A 15,768-nucleotide genomic window follows, 5' to 3' on the forward strand; every position below is an offset into this window, starting at 1 on the left:
TTGGATTTATTTATTATGGAAGCTTTAGTTGAAAACCTAAACAGGTTTTTGCATGCAACAAGTAGCTGAATCTTCAATCTGTAGTTAATATAAGTTGTTTCTTGCTGGAACCACAACTCTGTGTGCAAAAGCTTGTAAGAAACATCAAAGATGACAGTAATTGTGTAACTCTGGTTTTGATACTTTATATTACATCATGGTTTTCACTACTAGTGTTAGTTCACTGTACTCTGAATATTATTTAAATGCTTTTCTTAATGTGGCTGCAGTGGCAGCTCATGGAGCACTTTTGGCCCAAAAGGCACATTGACAAAGATGAAATTCCTTTTTCTTGCCAGGAGTAGTTTAGCGTCATTCCAACCTGGAACCATGGCAAGGAGGTTGGAACTTGATGATCTTCAAGGTCCTTTCCAACGTAAACCATTCTATGATTCTGTGATTCTAGTTGGATATGGTGACGCTCCTGTAAAATTCAGTTTGAAAGCATCTTTACATTAGAAGCAGCATCATGATCCCAAGTTCTGTGTGATGCCCCGTTATAAGCCCTTTGCAGGGTATCCAGGTTGTTTCTCTTCACTTAGATGTAGATGGAGCGGCACCTACAAGGACTTGCTACTTCTGTAGCGTCTGAGATTTCTCCCTCCCCTCGCTGCCCAAGCCATGTATTTTTTTGATTTGTGGTTGTTAACTGGCCCACATTCCCATCCAGCAGGCCAGCCTCATGTTGTAGCACTCAAGTGGCAGTCCCAGTTGGTGTCTTATGTTCTGGTGGGACATGTGAGCATCTGAAGAAATTTCACTGTAATCTGCTGAGGCAAAGAACCTGTCTTGAAAGGGTTAACTGGATGTTTCTTTGTGTTGTGGTAACTATGTATCTCTTCCAGAGTTCATCCGAAAACCTCTCTCTCTCTATTGCAGAGGCAGGAGATAATTGATTCCATTATGTGTGCCTCGGCCAAATATAACACCCGGGGTCCAGCCCTCATCCCAAGGATGAAAACCAAGCATCGCATCTACTACATCACTCTCTTTTCCATAGTTCTGCTTGGCCTAATTGCCACAGGAATGTTCCAGTTCTGGCCTCACTCCATTGAGTCATCCAGTGACTGGACGGTTGAAAAACGCAGTGTCCATGATGTCCCTGTGGTCAAGCTTCCCGCTGATAGCCCCATTCCAGAGCGGGGAGACCTCAGCTGCAGGATGCACACCTGCTTTGATGTCTATCGATGTGGCTTCAATCCCAAAAACAAAATCAAGGTATACATCTACTCGCTGAAAAAGTATGTGGATGAATACGGGACGTCAGTGAGCAACACCATTTCCAGGGAATACAATGAGCTGCTAACTGCCATCTCTGACAGTGAATTCTACACTGATGATGTCAACCGGGCCTGCCTTTTTGTGCCATCCATAGATGTCCTCAATCAGAACGCACTCCGTATCAAGGAGACAGCTCAGGCTTTGGCACAGTTATCCAGGTACTTACTGAAGCTTCAGTGTGTGAATTTAAAGAACACAAAGCGAAAAAAAAAAAAAAAAGGTTAATGCTGGAGGGGAAGATGCAGTGAGTCAATGGCAGAGCTAGGCTTTGACAGAACTTACCATCTGTGTGTAGAGAACACCTTTCTAATTGTTGTCTGTTTCTTCTTTTGCCTTAGGTGGGATCGGGGCACAAATCACTTGCTCTTCAATATGCTGCCTGGAGGGCCGCCAGATTATAACACTGCCCTAGATGTTCCTAGAGATAGGTATGTGTTTTTGCTGTTTGAATGCACAGATCTGGGTTTAAATGCCATTGAAGAAGCAACAAGCTCACAAGTGTGGCTGATAGCAAAGGATGTGCTCCTTAACCTTTAAAAAGCTGGAATATGACTTCATCCCATCTCAAAAAAGGGAAGTAGAGAAGTCCCTGTCTTCTATAGGACAAGTATTTGCTCCTGAGATCTGACAGTTTCGCCCCATCCTTAATTTTGTAAGGGATGTGGCTGGCAGCGTTTGCTCTTAACTGTTGGGCTTGCTGTAAGGAGGGAGAATCTTGAGGTTAGACCTGTATCATGTGTGTTACTGAACCTGAATGCTTTACAGAATGTCCCATTTGATGCAAATTAGAAGTTGTAGATTGATTGTAGCTGCAGCTTTCTGATGGAAGTCAGATGCTTCATGGGCTGCTGTACTTGCCAAAACTGTGGTGAATTTCAATAGTTTTTGTTGTCTTAACAATTACACTGTATTAGTAATTGGACAAATGCCCTTAGTTACTCTCTGACTAAAAAGTGTGTTTTGAAAATATTTGCCAGAAATGTAAAAGGCGTGAATCCTGAGATTACTTTTCACTTGCACAGTAGTTTACTTTTGGAAGAGGAAAGGATGTTGTAAGGCAAAGAAAATTGTAATAAGAGTAAGACAAACTTGTTTAGCTTAGATACTGTTACTGAATATGTTTCTACTAGATTAGCATATATGTGCTTAGTTCTGCTGAGTTAGGTCCCACATAACCAGTCGCTCTCTTGAAGGTCAAGGTTAACTTTCTTCTGCCAAGTGTCAACAAAGTCTTGCCTGAGATATGGGATCTTTGCTAAGATGACTGTGTATGGAGTATATCTTGATTTCTTTGCACCAAAGACGATTTAAAACATCCTTCAGTGTCAGAACAGAACATGTTTTTTCTGGACATGTTGGAAGAGGAAGTTTACTCATTGTAATTACATCACTGACTGTGAAGTAAGGCTTTAGTTTTTTACATCTCTGTCTGAAATATGTTATGTGCATGTGGGTTAGCCTGAAGAGGGCAGTCAAGCATCATTCTTATGTAACTAAACTTGTTAATCTGTTAGTAAATACTAGTATTTACTATCTTAAGATTTATACTTCTTAAGGGGAATTTTCATTTGACAATGCTCTGTTAAATGGAACGGACTGTGTGTTTATGGATGCATGTGTCTATCAAAGAAGTAGATTTATTAATTGAGTGCAATAGATTTCTTACCCTGCACAACTCTTTATTTTTTTTTTCTCCTTTTTTGTGTTAAATGTCCATTTATATTTGGCGTTATGTGTCTTGGCTTAATATGCAGGAATGTATTATTTTGGTAGGTGTTTGTTCTAAGTGTTTGTCATGCTAACATGGAAAGCTGAGTAATTTGAATTTAAAAAATCACATCTCTTTTGACATACAGCTGCTGTTGTAGCTTGCCAAACTGACTCACCCTGCAGGTGTACAATCACTAGCTGTAATACATAAGAGAGGCAATAACAGTGCTTGGGACAGAGAAAAGGTGGAAACTCCTTTTTGTAGGCAGCCAACAGTTAGGCTGTATTCAGTGTAGTACAGAACCTGCACTACAGGTCAAGGTGTGAAGACAAATGATCTGTCAAAAATCAGTAGTGTGAACCTAGTCCTGGAAGGGCCTGAGTGGTGCGGTATGAGGTTACAGCATGGATTTGGAGACCTCTGGAGATCTTAGTTCATGTTTAACAGAACAAGCGACCTGTGTGTGTTTTCTTAATTTGAGAAGGTCCACGTGTGTTACAGAATGGGTAGTTAACAGAACATGAAGGACAGTTGTTTGTAGCATCACAGGGTGAGAGGCTGCAAGCCAAAATAAAGGCATGTTGGCAGAGTTCAGTTGGTTTTGAATGACTGATCTGAACTGTACCAGTACAACTTCAGAAAGACTAGATTTGTGGGATTTTGTAGATCGCTCATGAAACACACAGATAATATTTGTGAAGTTTGCACAGGGAGTGTGGCCTGCCTCCTCTGTTCAGCACATACCAGAGATCATACATAGTTGAACAGTAGTGGATCAGGGGGTTCGATAGAGTTGTGTTCTGTTGATCTACTGTGGAATATTAATCCAGGTAAAATAAGGCCTTATACACAAAAGGGAGTTCAGTTATGAGATATTTTTAAGTCTGGAAAAGTCTTTGGCTAAGTTACCTCACTACGGGGTTGGTTGTTTATTAAATCTTTAAATCCAATTTCCAAATACAGTGTAAAAGTGTTTTATTCCATAATTTCAAGGGTGGAAGTCTGCCTTGTGGGCATGGAGACTATGTATGGCAGTATTAGCTGCCATAACATATGTAATCTCCTGCTATAAAACTTATGAACAAATAATAAAGAGCTTTTTTTTTTAAGTGCTATTGTATTTGGTACAATAATGATGATAAAAGGACTTCTTTTGCAAAGCTACTCTAGCTGTACAATCAAACATATGAGCTCAGATACTTCTTTGTTCTGCTTCAGTTGATGAATTTGGTTTCAGTGACTTGTGAAGTTTGGCAGAGAGATGATGATGATGGCAGCTGGGCAGAAACAGTACAGACAAGTTGGGGCACTTCCTGGAGAGAAAGAAGGATCAATATCTGAAAAGTGGTGAAAAGTTACTCAGGAGCAGGCTCATTCCTCATTGATCAGTGCAATTTAAAGATTATTTGTCTTGAGTACATTAGGAGTTAATATCTTTACTCCATTCTTGCACTGTACAATAAAAATCTGAGTGGTTATTTAACTGGTGTTGGTTCCCTGTGGGTTTATTTAGGTAAAAGTCTGCATGACACACACCTGCTTTCTCAAGGCTGATGAGGTGCTGTCATGTTTTCACCGGATCCAATTAAAACAATCTGGTTGTAGTTTCCCAATTAGGGAGGGTTAAAAAATGAGGAGGGGGATATGAAGTGCAAGAACAGCAACACCCAAGCCAATTTTTTTCTCCCTGCTTGTAACTGAGTTAATATGGGTAAGACACAGAATATGCAGCTTCAAGGGTGAGACCTAGTCATAGCAGCACTGTACACGTCACCAAAGGGGGTGGCATTGGAAAGGAATCCAAAATAATCACTTGATTTGGAACATAAATTCTCACTCAGCACATACTTGATTTATCATCCTGTTCTCAAGTTGATTTCTTCTCCTACCATAGTTTGTGTTCTGAGGGAAGAGTAATAAAGGGCAAATTGTTTTGATTTTGTAATTATCATCAAGCTGAAATGCATCTCTAATCCGGATCCTCTAATCCAGAGCCTGGGATTTTCTAAGAGCTTCTCAAACCATGCTTAGGACTGCTTGCTTGACTACTTGCTTGAAGTCACTTTTACGGCAAAGTGTGATTGTGGTGTTGAACACTGACCAACTGTGCTGCAGGTCAGAGCAAGAAGTGAAATAACCCGTGGGACATATGATGGAGGTTAGAACAGGCAGAACATACTGGTGTTTATCTGGGGAGTCATGTTCTGATGGGAAAAAATGATAGGTCTTGGATGATACTTCGGTATAATGATAATCTGTTGTATAACAGCTGTGGAAAAACTGCTGCTCAAACTACTATACTAAGGATTTCATTCAGTGACATCTGAAAACAAGAATATCAGCTAATGGATTGTCAGTATCTCTTCCAGTCTCATGTTGACTTTTTGTTCTGATGTGTCTGTTCTGATTACTGGTGAGACATGTGCATGTTGCGGTCTGATACATGACAGTATGTAAGCTTGTGATAAATAAGGCTTTTGGTTGTAGTCATGGCTGCTACAATGGCTACAGCTCCTCAAGATCCTTTCTGTAGTGCCTGTTGTAGTGGTGTATTTGTGTTCTGCTCCTTTCCACAGAGAAGGAGAGAAACTAGAATTGGAGAAGTATTTTTCTCCAAACTACTTTGTATGGTACCTTAAGCAGACCCAGTATCCCCGGGGCAATTTAAAGTATGGCACACCCTGCTATTTGGTGACAAAGGACTGAAAGTTTTATCAGCTGTTTGAGAAGTCTCACTAAAGAAGCTGTACCTGAGCTTCTTTTGGAAATAGGATGATGTGCTCATGGTGCCACCTGGTCACTGGAGATGTAATGGCAACTGAAAAGCTGATGTCCTCTACTAGCATATTTCAAAGAAGCCTGATTTGGGATAGGAGATAGTAACAAGTCATTTTTTTCTGGTATTGTGAATGATGCATTGCTTTCCTCTGTACACATTGCTTTCGTCTGTTTCTTAAAGCTCTTCTGTGTGGCAACAGGTTGTCCCATCTGGGAAAAGCAGCGGAGAATCAGGGTTGTCCTGTTGGGAAGTTGAATTACATTACATCAATCTTTGATTCCCATGCTCTCTAGCACATAGAGCTGTTGCAAACAGCCTCTACTGTTGGAAGTTAGTTTCAGAACATACAGAGTTCTTGTTGTCATGTTTTCTGTTTCTAGCATTTGTTGTATAATATAAAAATGAAATAAATTTCACTTGTTTGTATGATCACTTTGAAAATACAGTTGCAAGCAAATCCATTTTATTTTCTAGCCTGAAAAGTCCAAAGTCACTGTATGCTGCCAAAATACTATGTTATTTTACCTGGACTTGTATCTGAAGTATAGCTTGTCTCTAACACTTCGAGCTGTGCTATACCCTATTTTAGTGCAAGCATCGAGGAATATGTTAACTAGTATAAATAACTAAGAAGGTATTTCTTCAAATTATAATTGACTTAGGACATGTAAGCTTGCAAAAATGCAAAATTATCATAACGATTGCAATAGATTAAATTTCCCTAAATTAATGCAAAAATGGTCCGTTCCTCAGTGATGAGGAATCATGAGCATTCCGTTGATGACTAGATCCAATCTGGCAGTAAGCCCAGCTCACGAAAGCTAAAGTGAACTGAAAAACTGCGTGAAAAATGCCACTGACAAAAGCTGAGGGAAAAACTTATCTCAGAGCATGCATCATCTTCATGTTCTGGTAATGACAATCAGTAAATCGCTCTCAGAGTTTGAATGTTAGACATACTCTGTTTAAAGTCGCTTTCTTTTGTTTTTCAGAGCTCTGCTGGCTGGTGGAGGCTTCTCCACATGGACTTACCGGCAAGGTTACGATGTCAGCATTCCCGTTTACAGCCCGTTGTCGGGGGAAGTGGATCTGCCAGAAAGAGGACCAGGGTAAAGCAATTCCCATGAACTGGGCAAAGTATATTCAATATTGTATTTAATATTGACACTGATAAAATATAAATATAGCTATGAACTTGTTGGTGGGCTTGGGCAATTTTGGAAGAGTTGCTTTTAATAGTGCTTGCTATTAAAATATGGTTCCAATGCTAATGGCCTTGGCTTCTGCCAACATGTGGCAGCTATGAACTGAGCATTTTTTTGGAGTGATTCTGTTTTTCCCACTCCAGAAACTGAACTATGAAATATGAGAGCATGACAGTGTTTCTAGTAGAATTAGATTCAATATTTCCAGTGAGCTGACAAGATATTTTGGATATAAATAAAAGTAGTTGTTAATATATTTGGTTTCTTCAAAGTGTTAGGTAAAGCAGGGCAGTAATTCAAAGCAATACAGATTGCCTAATAAATGATTGCTTTAGACAATTTGGTTTCGGATACTTACAAGCAAAGTAATGGCAAAAGATCACTATTGCAATGATAAAAGAAGCACACTATGCCTCCATTGTGACTTTAAAGAAATAGAAGGAATTATGGGGATCAACATGAGTGCCTCAGGTAGTATCAGCCAGTGCAAACTTTGAATGAGTAACAGGAGAATAGGAGCGAGGATGTGATCTTTACCTCTGTATGTCTTATGGATAGATTCTTCATAAATCAGTTTAGATGTTGTGGTTGTTCTGAAGTCCTTTCAAAATGACATTGAGAGTTTGGAACCAGACAAGCCTGTAAATACAGCTCTGAAGGGAAGAAGTTCTTGCAGAATGAATCTTAAGAAAGGTAGTGTGGCTAGCTCATGAAAAAGAATGAGAGCTGATTTGATTATGAGAATAGTTACATCCAGAGCTTAGAATACCGATTTTATTTTTTTCTTATTTAAAGTAATAGAGTAAGACATAAACACAAACAACCCTTCCAACCTTGTAGCTGGAAGTAAAGCAAGACAAGTGGGAAATCAAACACTAATTTTAACAGGGAATGTAATTAGCCATTAAAATGAGCTACCCTGTAAAGTGGTGGTTTCTCTAATCCATTCATGTCTTCAGAACAAGAGTAGGTAGAAGTCTGGAAGACATGTTTTAATTGATTATGGAAGACTGCTCTTTTAATATTTCATAAACCTCTTAATTACACAGCTGAAAACATTTCACTAGCAATATCTTACCTCTGTTATGGTTTAAAAGATGGTCAGACTGAGTCAATGGGGGTAAATGACGTGTCCAGTGATAGTGAAGATCGAGTTTAGAAATGCAGAACCTTTAGGTCTTTTTTATGAAAGTATCCTGTAGAGAATATGAATTATTAAAGTTGAAAAATGTGATTGAAAGGGTGCTGCCACTTTTGGACACAAAAAGTTATTGTACTTTGGCTTCAGTTGTCTCTTCCTCTGGTAAGGGCAGTGCTCTTGCTGTTGCTCTGGGCTGCTCCAAGTAAGATACCACAGTCAATTACAGGACAAACTTGTGCAGCAGTGGTTTGCTTTTCTCACACCCTATATGTTCGTACTTGTGATGCTCTTGGACCAGGCCAGTGTACGGCATCTGGTTGCATGCCAATTGGTTCTTCATAGATCTCAAGTATTACTACAGTCTGACACAGAGTGAAAGCGTGCTTTTTATTTTGGTCTGGAGAGCATGAATGGGATGATAGGCTTCAGCATGTATAGAAGCAGTTGTAAAGAGAGATGCAGTCATTGTTCATGTCCATGTAGTCAGCTGAATGCTATGTCTGGTTTTAGGTAAGGTAAGAGAAACTGTCATGTGAGGGCTGATGCAATGCATGAGTCTGTGTTCAGTGAACTTTTTTGAGCTTCCGTGTTCTTAAAGTTGGGGCTTTTTGTGCGGAACATGCGGTAGTCTCCGGAGTACCATCTAGTGGCCAGTTAGCATTACTAATTAAAATGTTTTTGCAGGTTCGATTGCTTTATGCAGGAGGAGTGTGACAAGGGAACGATGCTCAGAATTCAGGCTTGCTTGGGATAAATTATTACATTTCACTACACTAGTGTGTTATTTCCTGGGAGCTGGGACATACTTTGTTTTGTAGCAAGATTTGATAGCTAGATTTTGAGTGTCATAGGACGATGACAGTTTCAAGGCAAAATTTGGTTTTAAACATATACACAAACAAATCTGCATAATTTTTAGCTGGCTATAGGCATTATCACTCATCGGCATCGGAAATACTTTCCGTTTTTTTTTTTTAAGGCAAATCCTTTTTTATTCCTCTTACAGAGCTGAACAGAGAGGTTTTTATTTACTTTCCTTTTTAGTTGGATAGTTTAAAATATTTTAAATCCACTTCTGCTAGAAATATATATATATATTCCATAGAGCTGCTGGTAGCAAGTTGGTAGCAGCTGGAGGCTTGGGAAAAAAGAAGGTTTAAAAAAAATTCTATGCAAGTCTCATCTGTTAATTGGAGCAACTAAAGTGACCAGCATGAAAAATGAGTAGAAGAGGTGAGAAGAGCAGCAGGAGAGGTCTGACTTTAAAAAGTGTGTGTTTATATGTGTTTTCAGAGCTGTAAATTAAAGATAGCATCACGTGGAGTAGAACTGGAATCCTAAGTGCAGGCCTCGTGTTTCCTGAGTTCTTTTGGCAGCATAAGGGCAGGCACTTGCTGTGTGTTCCTTTCAATGGGGAGCGGTGGAGCAGTCAGGCTTAGCTGAAGTGTTTAAAAAGGAAACCACAGTAGATGAGAATGAGTGTAACAATTATATGACAGGCTATTTTCCAACATTGACATAACTTTTTAAAGCCGCGAGCACCTAATTTGAGACTATATTCCTGTGTGTTTTCCTCCTATGTTAATTAGCATCTTGAAACACATTCATAGAATCATGGAATAGTTTGGACCATAGAATGGAAGGGACCTTTAAAGGTCGTCTAGTCCAACCCCCCTGCAATGGGCAGGGACTTCTTCAACTAGATCAGGTTGCTCAGAGCCCCGTCCAACCTGACCTTGAATGTTACCAGGCATGGGGCACCTACCACCTCTCACCCTCATCATAAAAAATTGCTTCTTCATATGTAGTCTGAATTAATGTCTAGTAATAAGGCACATTTTAAATATTCATGGGTTTTGGAATGTAGTAGGAGTTGAGAGTGAAGGGGATAATGGGCCTTCAACTTTGTCCTGGAAATGTTGCTTTATGTTGCTGAAAAGGGACAGAACTGAATCACAGCTAATGAGATGAGCTTGTCCTGTTGTTGCTGTCACCATATCAAGACTAAATAAGCACAGGGCAGCTGAGTTGTCAGTTCAGCATCTTTTTTCAATTAAAATTGATGAGAAAATACATGGGAGGAGAAACTAGCAGCAGCATTTAGTGTCCTATCTACTTTGTTATAGTACACAAACACCAAACAGAAGAACAAACAATCCTGGCATCAGTAGCAAGCTGTTTTAATATGTAGCTAAATAATGTTTATTTCAGTCTATAATAGAGGTTATAATGCAAGCGCCTATTCTAATGTAATAAGTGTTCTTTCCAAGTAAAAATTTATTCAAAGTTGTAAATAATGCTGAACCACTTACTATCCAAGTTTTAATTGTATTGCATCATTACCCTTTCCAGCCTTGTCTGAAAATATGGTCTTGGCAATGTGTCCACATTTAGTTAATCTTGCTCTGTTGTGTTTTTTTTTCTGTGTTTTCTAGAGCATCTTGGAAGTAAACTCACAGTGCTGTCGGGTAACCTTGCTGTGTTTTTTCAGTCCTCGCAGGTATTTCATTCTGTCATCTCAAATGGCTCTACACCCAGAATACCGGTCTGAGTTGGAAGCTCTTCAGGCTGAGAATGGGGAATCAGTCTTGATCCTAGACAAATGTACAAATCTGTCAGATGGAGTCCCTGCTGTTCGTAAACGCTGTCACAAGAATCAAGTCTTTGATTATCCTCAAGTGCTTCAGGTAAAGCTGTCTCTCCTGCAAACTTCTCTTCCCTGTGGTGACTGTCTTAGCTGTGGAGCTCTTCCTGTTTAGCACTGATAGGGTACTTCCTTGTATTTAGTTAAGTTGATGGCTATGTGTCAAAACTGCATAATTCATTATGTTAGCTTGGATATTATACCCTAACTTTATTCTTATTTTTAAGAGAGCCAAGAACTATGTACTCAAAGTGATATGCAGACTACGCTGCGATTTGAAAACACTGCTTGTGTATAACTTCATGAGATTGGTCATGATGGTCTTCTAGTAACACATGATGACATTGTGTAAACTTAAAAAATCCTATGAAGATAGTGCCAAATCCAGCAGCAATGAGAGGAGAAACTTTTGGAAGCCAGACAAAATTGCTTACATCAAAATTGGGGAAGAACATTGGAATCTCCACCCTCCGGAATAATTGGCAAAATGACCTTCAGCAGGCACGAATTTGGGATTGATTTCTCACATATGACAGTCCAGGCCTTGCTAGGTGAGGCTTGGAACAGAGGATGGCTTTGTCAATTGGAGGGAAGATTAAAATGAACTTTAAACGGCTTATGCATGGCTTTATTCGGGGGCAAAAAGAGTGCTACATTTAAGGAGAGTTTGTCAGATTATATTTTTTGTGTGCAGCTTAGTAGTTAAACCCTACAAAATTCTCTGTATAGATATGACCGACCGAGCTAGAAGACTTATCAGCATGCAGCTATGAAAACATTTAGGTGAAATGTGTTTCATGGCCTTGGCCCAACTTCCAGAGGCTTTTTGATGTGTCAGTGAAGATAAAACTAGATAGCGTTCTCAGACCCCTGTGTCTCTTGGCAATTCACTAACAGAGAGGTGCTGTGGCATGCAGTGTGGTGGAGTTATGCCATAGGCCACTGTGCTCTGTCTGTGGCCACCAGCAGCAATCTGTCTTTGAACTTCAGCAAATGATGATAAAATAACAAACAAGCTGAGGAAAGGCAAAGTTTCCACCCCTCCTGTTATGTTTTGTAGGAAATATGTTTTAAATTCCTGTGTGGAGGAGGGGGAGAGAGAGGAAGGGGTCACCCTGAGTCCTAAACTTTCAGCCAAAGGAAAAAAAAATATTTGTTTGCTTTACTTTTTTAAAAACAGGCTGGATGGCTCAAGGATAGCAAGTCAGGGAGTCTATATCTATATCTTGCTGTATATGATTTTATAACTCAGAAGAGAGCTGGCACATGCCGAGATCGTTAAAATACTTTCCTTTGCAGAGCCCTGCATCTCCTTTTGGAATGTCTGGCTGATAACAGTGATGATGCGAGGAGATGTATTTATAGTAACCTTTGTCTAGACAGGAAAAATGGTTATCTGGGCAGATGAGCATGTGTGTCCACATCTGGGCTGCTTTTTTTTTCTCTCCCAGACCTTACTAGAGTCTCTTCCACCTGCTGCTGTGTGATCTAGCCTGTCAGTGGTTAAAATGTGTGTTCATTCTCTCCACTCCTTCCATTCCCTGCACCCTTCTTTTCTTTCTCTTCCTGTTGGACAGTGGGGGAAGGGGGACTACAATCACAGTTCATCCTTTCCAGCACTGCCTTTACAGACTTCCTACTAGACAGGCTCTTGGGCTTCTGGGTTGCTAATGCTTCCTGTTTGCAGTCTTCTCTTGGATGAGATTTTCAAGGCTTTTAGTACTCTATGGGTATGAACACAGGTCTTGCTATTGCATTAGGAAACAACTGAAGAGCCAGCAACCTCCCTTGTATTTCCTAGTTCCATTTTGATGTTTTGCTGCCCTGCTGAGCCTCCTGGCTCCTTTTCCTCAGGCCACAGAATGCAAGCTGCAAAGATGTTTTCTTATCTGTGGGAGCCCCTGTATCAACTGTATAATTTTTCTTTCTTAGACTTAGGGATAATACTGACTTGGGCTTTTTCCTTGTTTTTGTAGCTGAACTCTAGAAGCATTTATTTTGCAATCTTGAATCTGTAGCAAGATCCCTCAGTGTCAGTGAGAACTAAAGTCCCTATTTACAGAGTGAGTGCAGCATAGTCAAGAAGTCTTCTATACTGCAGTTTAAACTCATGGCTTCTTGTCTCGTGTGTTGTGGACATGAGTAAGTGAATTATATTCTTCCTTTTGCAGCAACTATTTATATATTTGAAGCTCCCCTTAGCCATCTTCCTCCTGCCCTCGCCCCTTCAGAGGAAGTAGTATTGATATAGTCAGTCTTTTCTTGTAGATCATACTTTCACTGTAAGTAACTGTCCTGTTTTTTTATGAGGGGGAGGGCAGGAAAGCATAATGCATACATACACACACACAAAAAAAATACAAATCTAACATCTTTTTTTCCTCATCTGTTTGATCTGTGTACATACACACACACACAAAAAATACAAATCTAACATCTTCTTTTTTTCCTCATCTGTTTGATCTGTTTCTTGACAGGAGTCTACGTTCTGTGTTGTTCTACGTGGAGCCCGCCTGGGACAGGCTGTGCTAAGCGATGTTCTTCAAGCTGGCTGTGTCCCAGTCATCATTGCTGACTCCTACATTTTACCTTTCTCTGAGGTTCTTGACTGGAAGAGGTCTGTACCCTCAGTATTGTATGTCGAACCACTTCATAAGAGACTTCTTTGCATTCAGTGATGTGAATAAAGCCTGTGTGATAAGTCAAGTGTACTGGGGGTTACAGGGAGTAGAATACAGAATAAGATACATGCAGTCTTTGCCCTTGATATATTATGCATCCAAAATAGGAGAGGAAAACAAATGAGGCAGAGATGACAGAGTATTTGGTTATCCTGTAGCCAGTGATACTTTTTTTTCTAAAACAGACTTGCTTTATTATCTTGCGCTTGAATTCCGTGAGGACTGGTCTGCATTCAGGCTCTTTTAAGAAAATTATACACTAAAAATTGCATCATGTAAATGCTAAATTCTCTATATTCTGTCATGATTCCTAAGTTCATTTGCAACTGAAACGTATAATTATTTTGTAGCTGATTACACTGTGTTAAGAGCGTAGGTTATTTTTCCAAGCATGCACTATGGCTGGTTATGTGATCTTAGGATAATACGTACAGAAATTACTAGTTTGTATATGTAGCGCTGTCTATGCTATTACTGTTTGGTCACTGCAAAAATCTCAGCTGACAGCAAGTTAGTGATAATCCAGAGATGAGAATTCAAGATTTCTGGGTCTCTATCTCTTCCATATTTATTAGATTGTTTGTACAGATCAGTCCATAGACTTTGTGGCATTATCTGTGGGCAGACTGGCTGGTGTTGTGAAGGAACTGCTACAGAATAATTAATTACACTGAGAGAAGACTGCTGCTTTCTACTAATGTCTTCTGAACATGTCTCATTAGAATAGGACAAGACTCTGGGTTGGAAAAGCTGTTGACATCTCTTAATGTAGAACTTCTTTCTGCTTCTTCTCTTACCATTTGTTTTCTTGTTTTTGGCTTATAGGGCCTCTGTTGTCATCCCTGAAGAAAAGATGCCTGAAATGTACAGTATTCTGCAAAGTGTCCCCCAGCGACAGATTGAAGAGATGCAAAGACAGGTAACATAATGTACTGTATTTAAACTCTTTTGCTTTGTTTATGGTTGGAGTGTAAGTTCATACACCTGCCTTACTGTGAAATCTGTTGGAATGCAGAAGCATCCACTGTACTCTCATGTTGATATTTTGCTTATTCATCCCTCTTCTTTCTTTATGCTAAACATACTTACTCACCATTACTTTTCAATGTTGTGTCTCTAGCCATCACTGGTGCAGCTAAATGTGTTGAACAGCAGCTGTTGATCAGTGCTACAGTACCCATAAGGTCAGGACGTTAAGAATATTGCATGCGATTGCAATTGCAAAAGAACACTTCAGTAGGCAGACTTCAGTTACTCACAGTAGATTTTTTCCAACCTACTATGTTAATGTATATGCTGTTGTGAAATATATTGTAGGATTTTTAGCATCCACAGTGATCAAAGCTTCCCCATCCTGGATTGCAGCAGATCTCCTGAAATGTGAGACACAAATTTTGACTATTTGCCTTTTCATGTAAAGATCACGTGGTATTTGCCATGAGTAGAGACTGCCAGTTTCTATCGATGTAGTCAAACTCCACGTTCATTAATTTCACATTTTCTTGTGTCCCCTCTGCTTTTTTACTGCTCCCTCAGATGGAAGCTCTCACTGAATGCAGGTGTACTACCTACTCTCATATATTTAACATGTTTCTGATGAAATCACAGTGTATATTTGCTTCTTTTTTCGACATGGTATTTAAATTGTATTAATGAAGTTCAGGAGTCTGTTTTTATCTCAAGAGAAGCTTTGGTTTGTAGATAAATTTTAAGCACTCAAAATGTGAGAGAAGCTTTAAGTGCCAAATATTTTAAATATTTTAACTCAGTTGACAATTCCTCTGAGAGGGAAATTTTACTTGGTGACTGGAAGAGCTGAGATCATGAACTGTCCAAACATGTTAATGAAGTCTGTGTGGGCTGGGTATATAGTTAAAAGGAAACGTCTGCTAGTTCACTCCAGTTGATGATGGTTCCTGTTTATTAGCTTTGCTGTTACGGACACTGTCGCCATCAGTTGCTTTAATTCTAGAGCTCGCACATAAAGTGCAAGCTCAACAGATAAAGATTGTTAGCCTTGTGAAGATTTTCACAAAGTGCAAAGAATTTTCTTGTCAGATTAAGGGGTAGGATTCGACCACATTGTTCTTTTGGTGGTTGGAATATATAAATTACTTTTTTGGACCGGTGAAGAAGTAAGATGATAACATACATAGTAAACTTGTATCTAGGATCTTTCATCCTTGTCACCTTATTGTACGTGAGCATATATTGTTCTAAGGTAGGGAGATACTGTCATCATTGCTTTTCCTGATGAGGAACTGAGGCATAGAGAAAGTAAGAGCAA

At 39.6% G+C, this 15,768-nt stretch overlaps 1 protein-coding gene across 1 annotated transcript in view; it reads left to right on the top strand.

The window, feature by feature from the left end:
• Nucleotides 1-924: 924 nt before the first annotated feature.
• EXT2 (exostosin glycosyltransferase 2) overlaps nucleotides 925-15,768 on the top strand; it is a 74,983-nt gene continuing 60,139 nt past the window's right edge. Inside the window, exons 1-6 of the mRNA XM_009895624.1 lie at nucleotides 925-1,478; nucleotides 1,659-1,748; nucleotides 6,803-6,919; nucleotides 10,648-10,843; nucleotides 13,278-13,417; nucleotides 14,307-14,400. Of these exons, the coding sequence (XP_009893926.1) occupies nucleotides 943-1,478; nucleotides 1,659-1,748; nucleotides 6,803-6,919; nucleotides 10,648-10,843; nucleotides 13,278-13,417; nucleotides 14,307-14,400 (1,173 nt within the window). The 5' untranslated portion in view covers nucleotides 925-942. The remainder of the gene's footprint in view (nucleotides 1,479-1,658; nucleotides 1,749-6,802; nucleotides 6,920-10,647; nucleotides 10,844-13,277; nucleotides 13,418-14,306; nucleotides 14,401-15,768) is intronic.

This window comes from Charadrius vociferus, unplaced genomic scaffold, assembly GCF_000708025.1.
Source record: "Charadrius vociferus isolate BGI_N301 unplaced genomic scaffold, ASM70802v2 scaffold111, whole genome shotgun sequence".
NCBI classification, from domain to species: Eukaryota; Metazoa; Chordata; class Aves; order Charadriiformes; family Charadriidae; genus Charadrius; species Charadrius vociferus.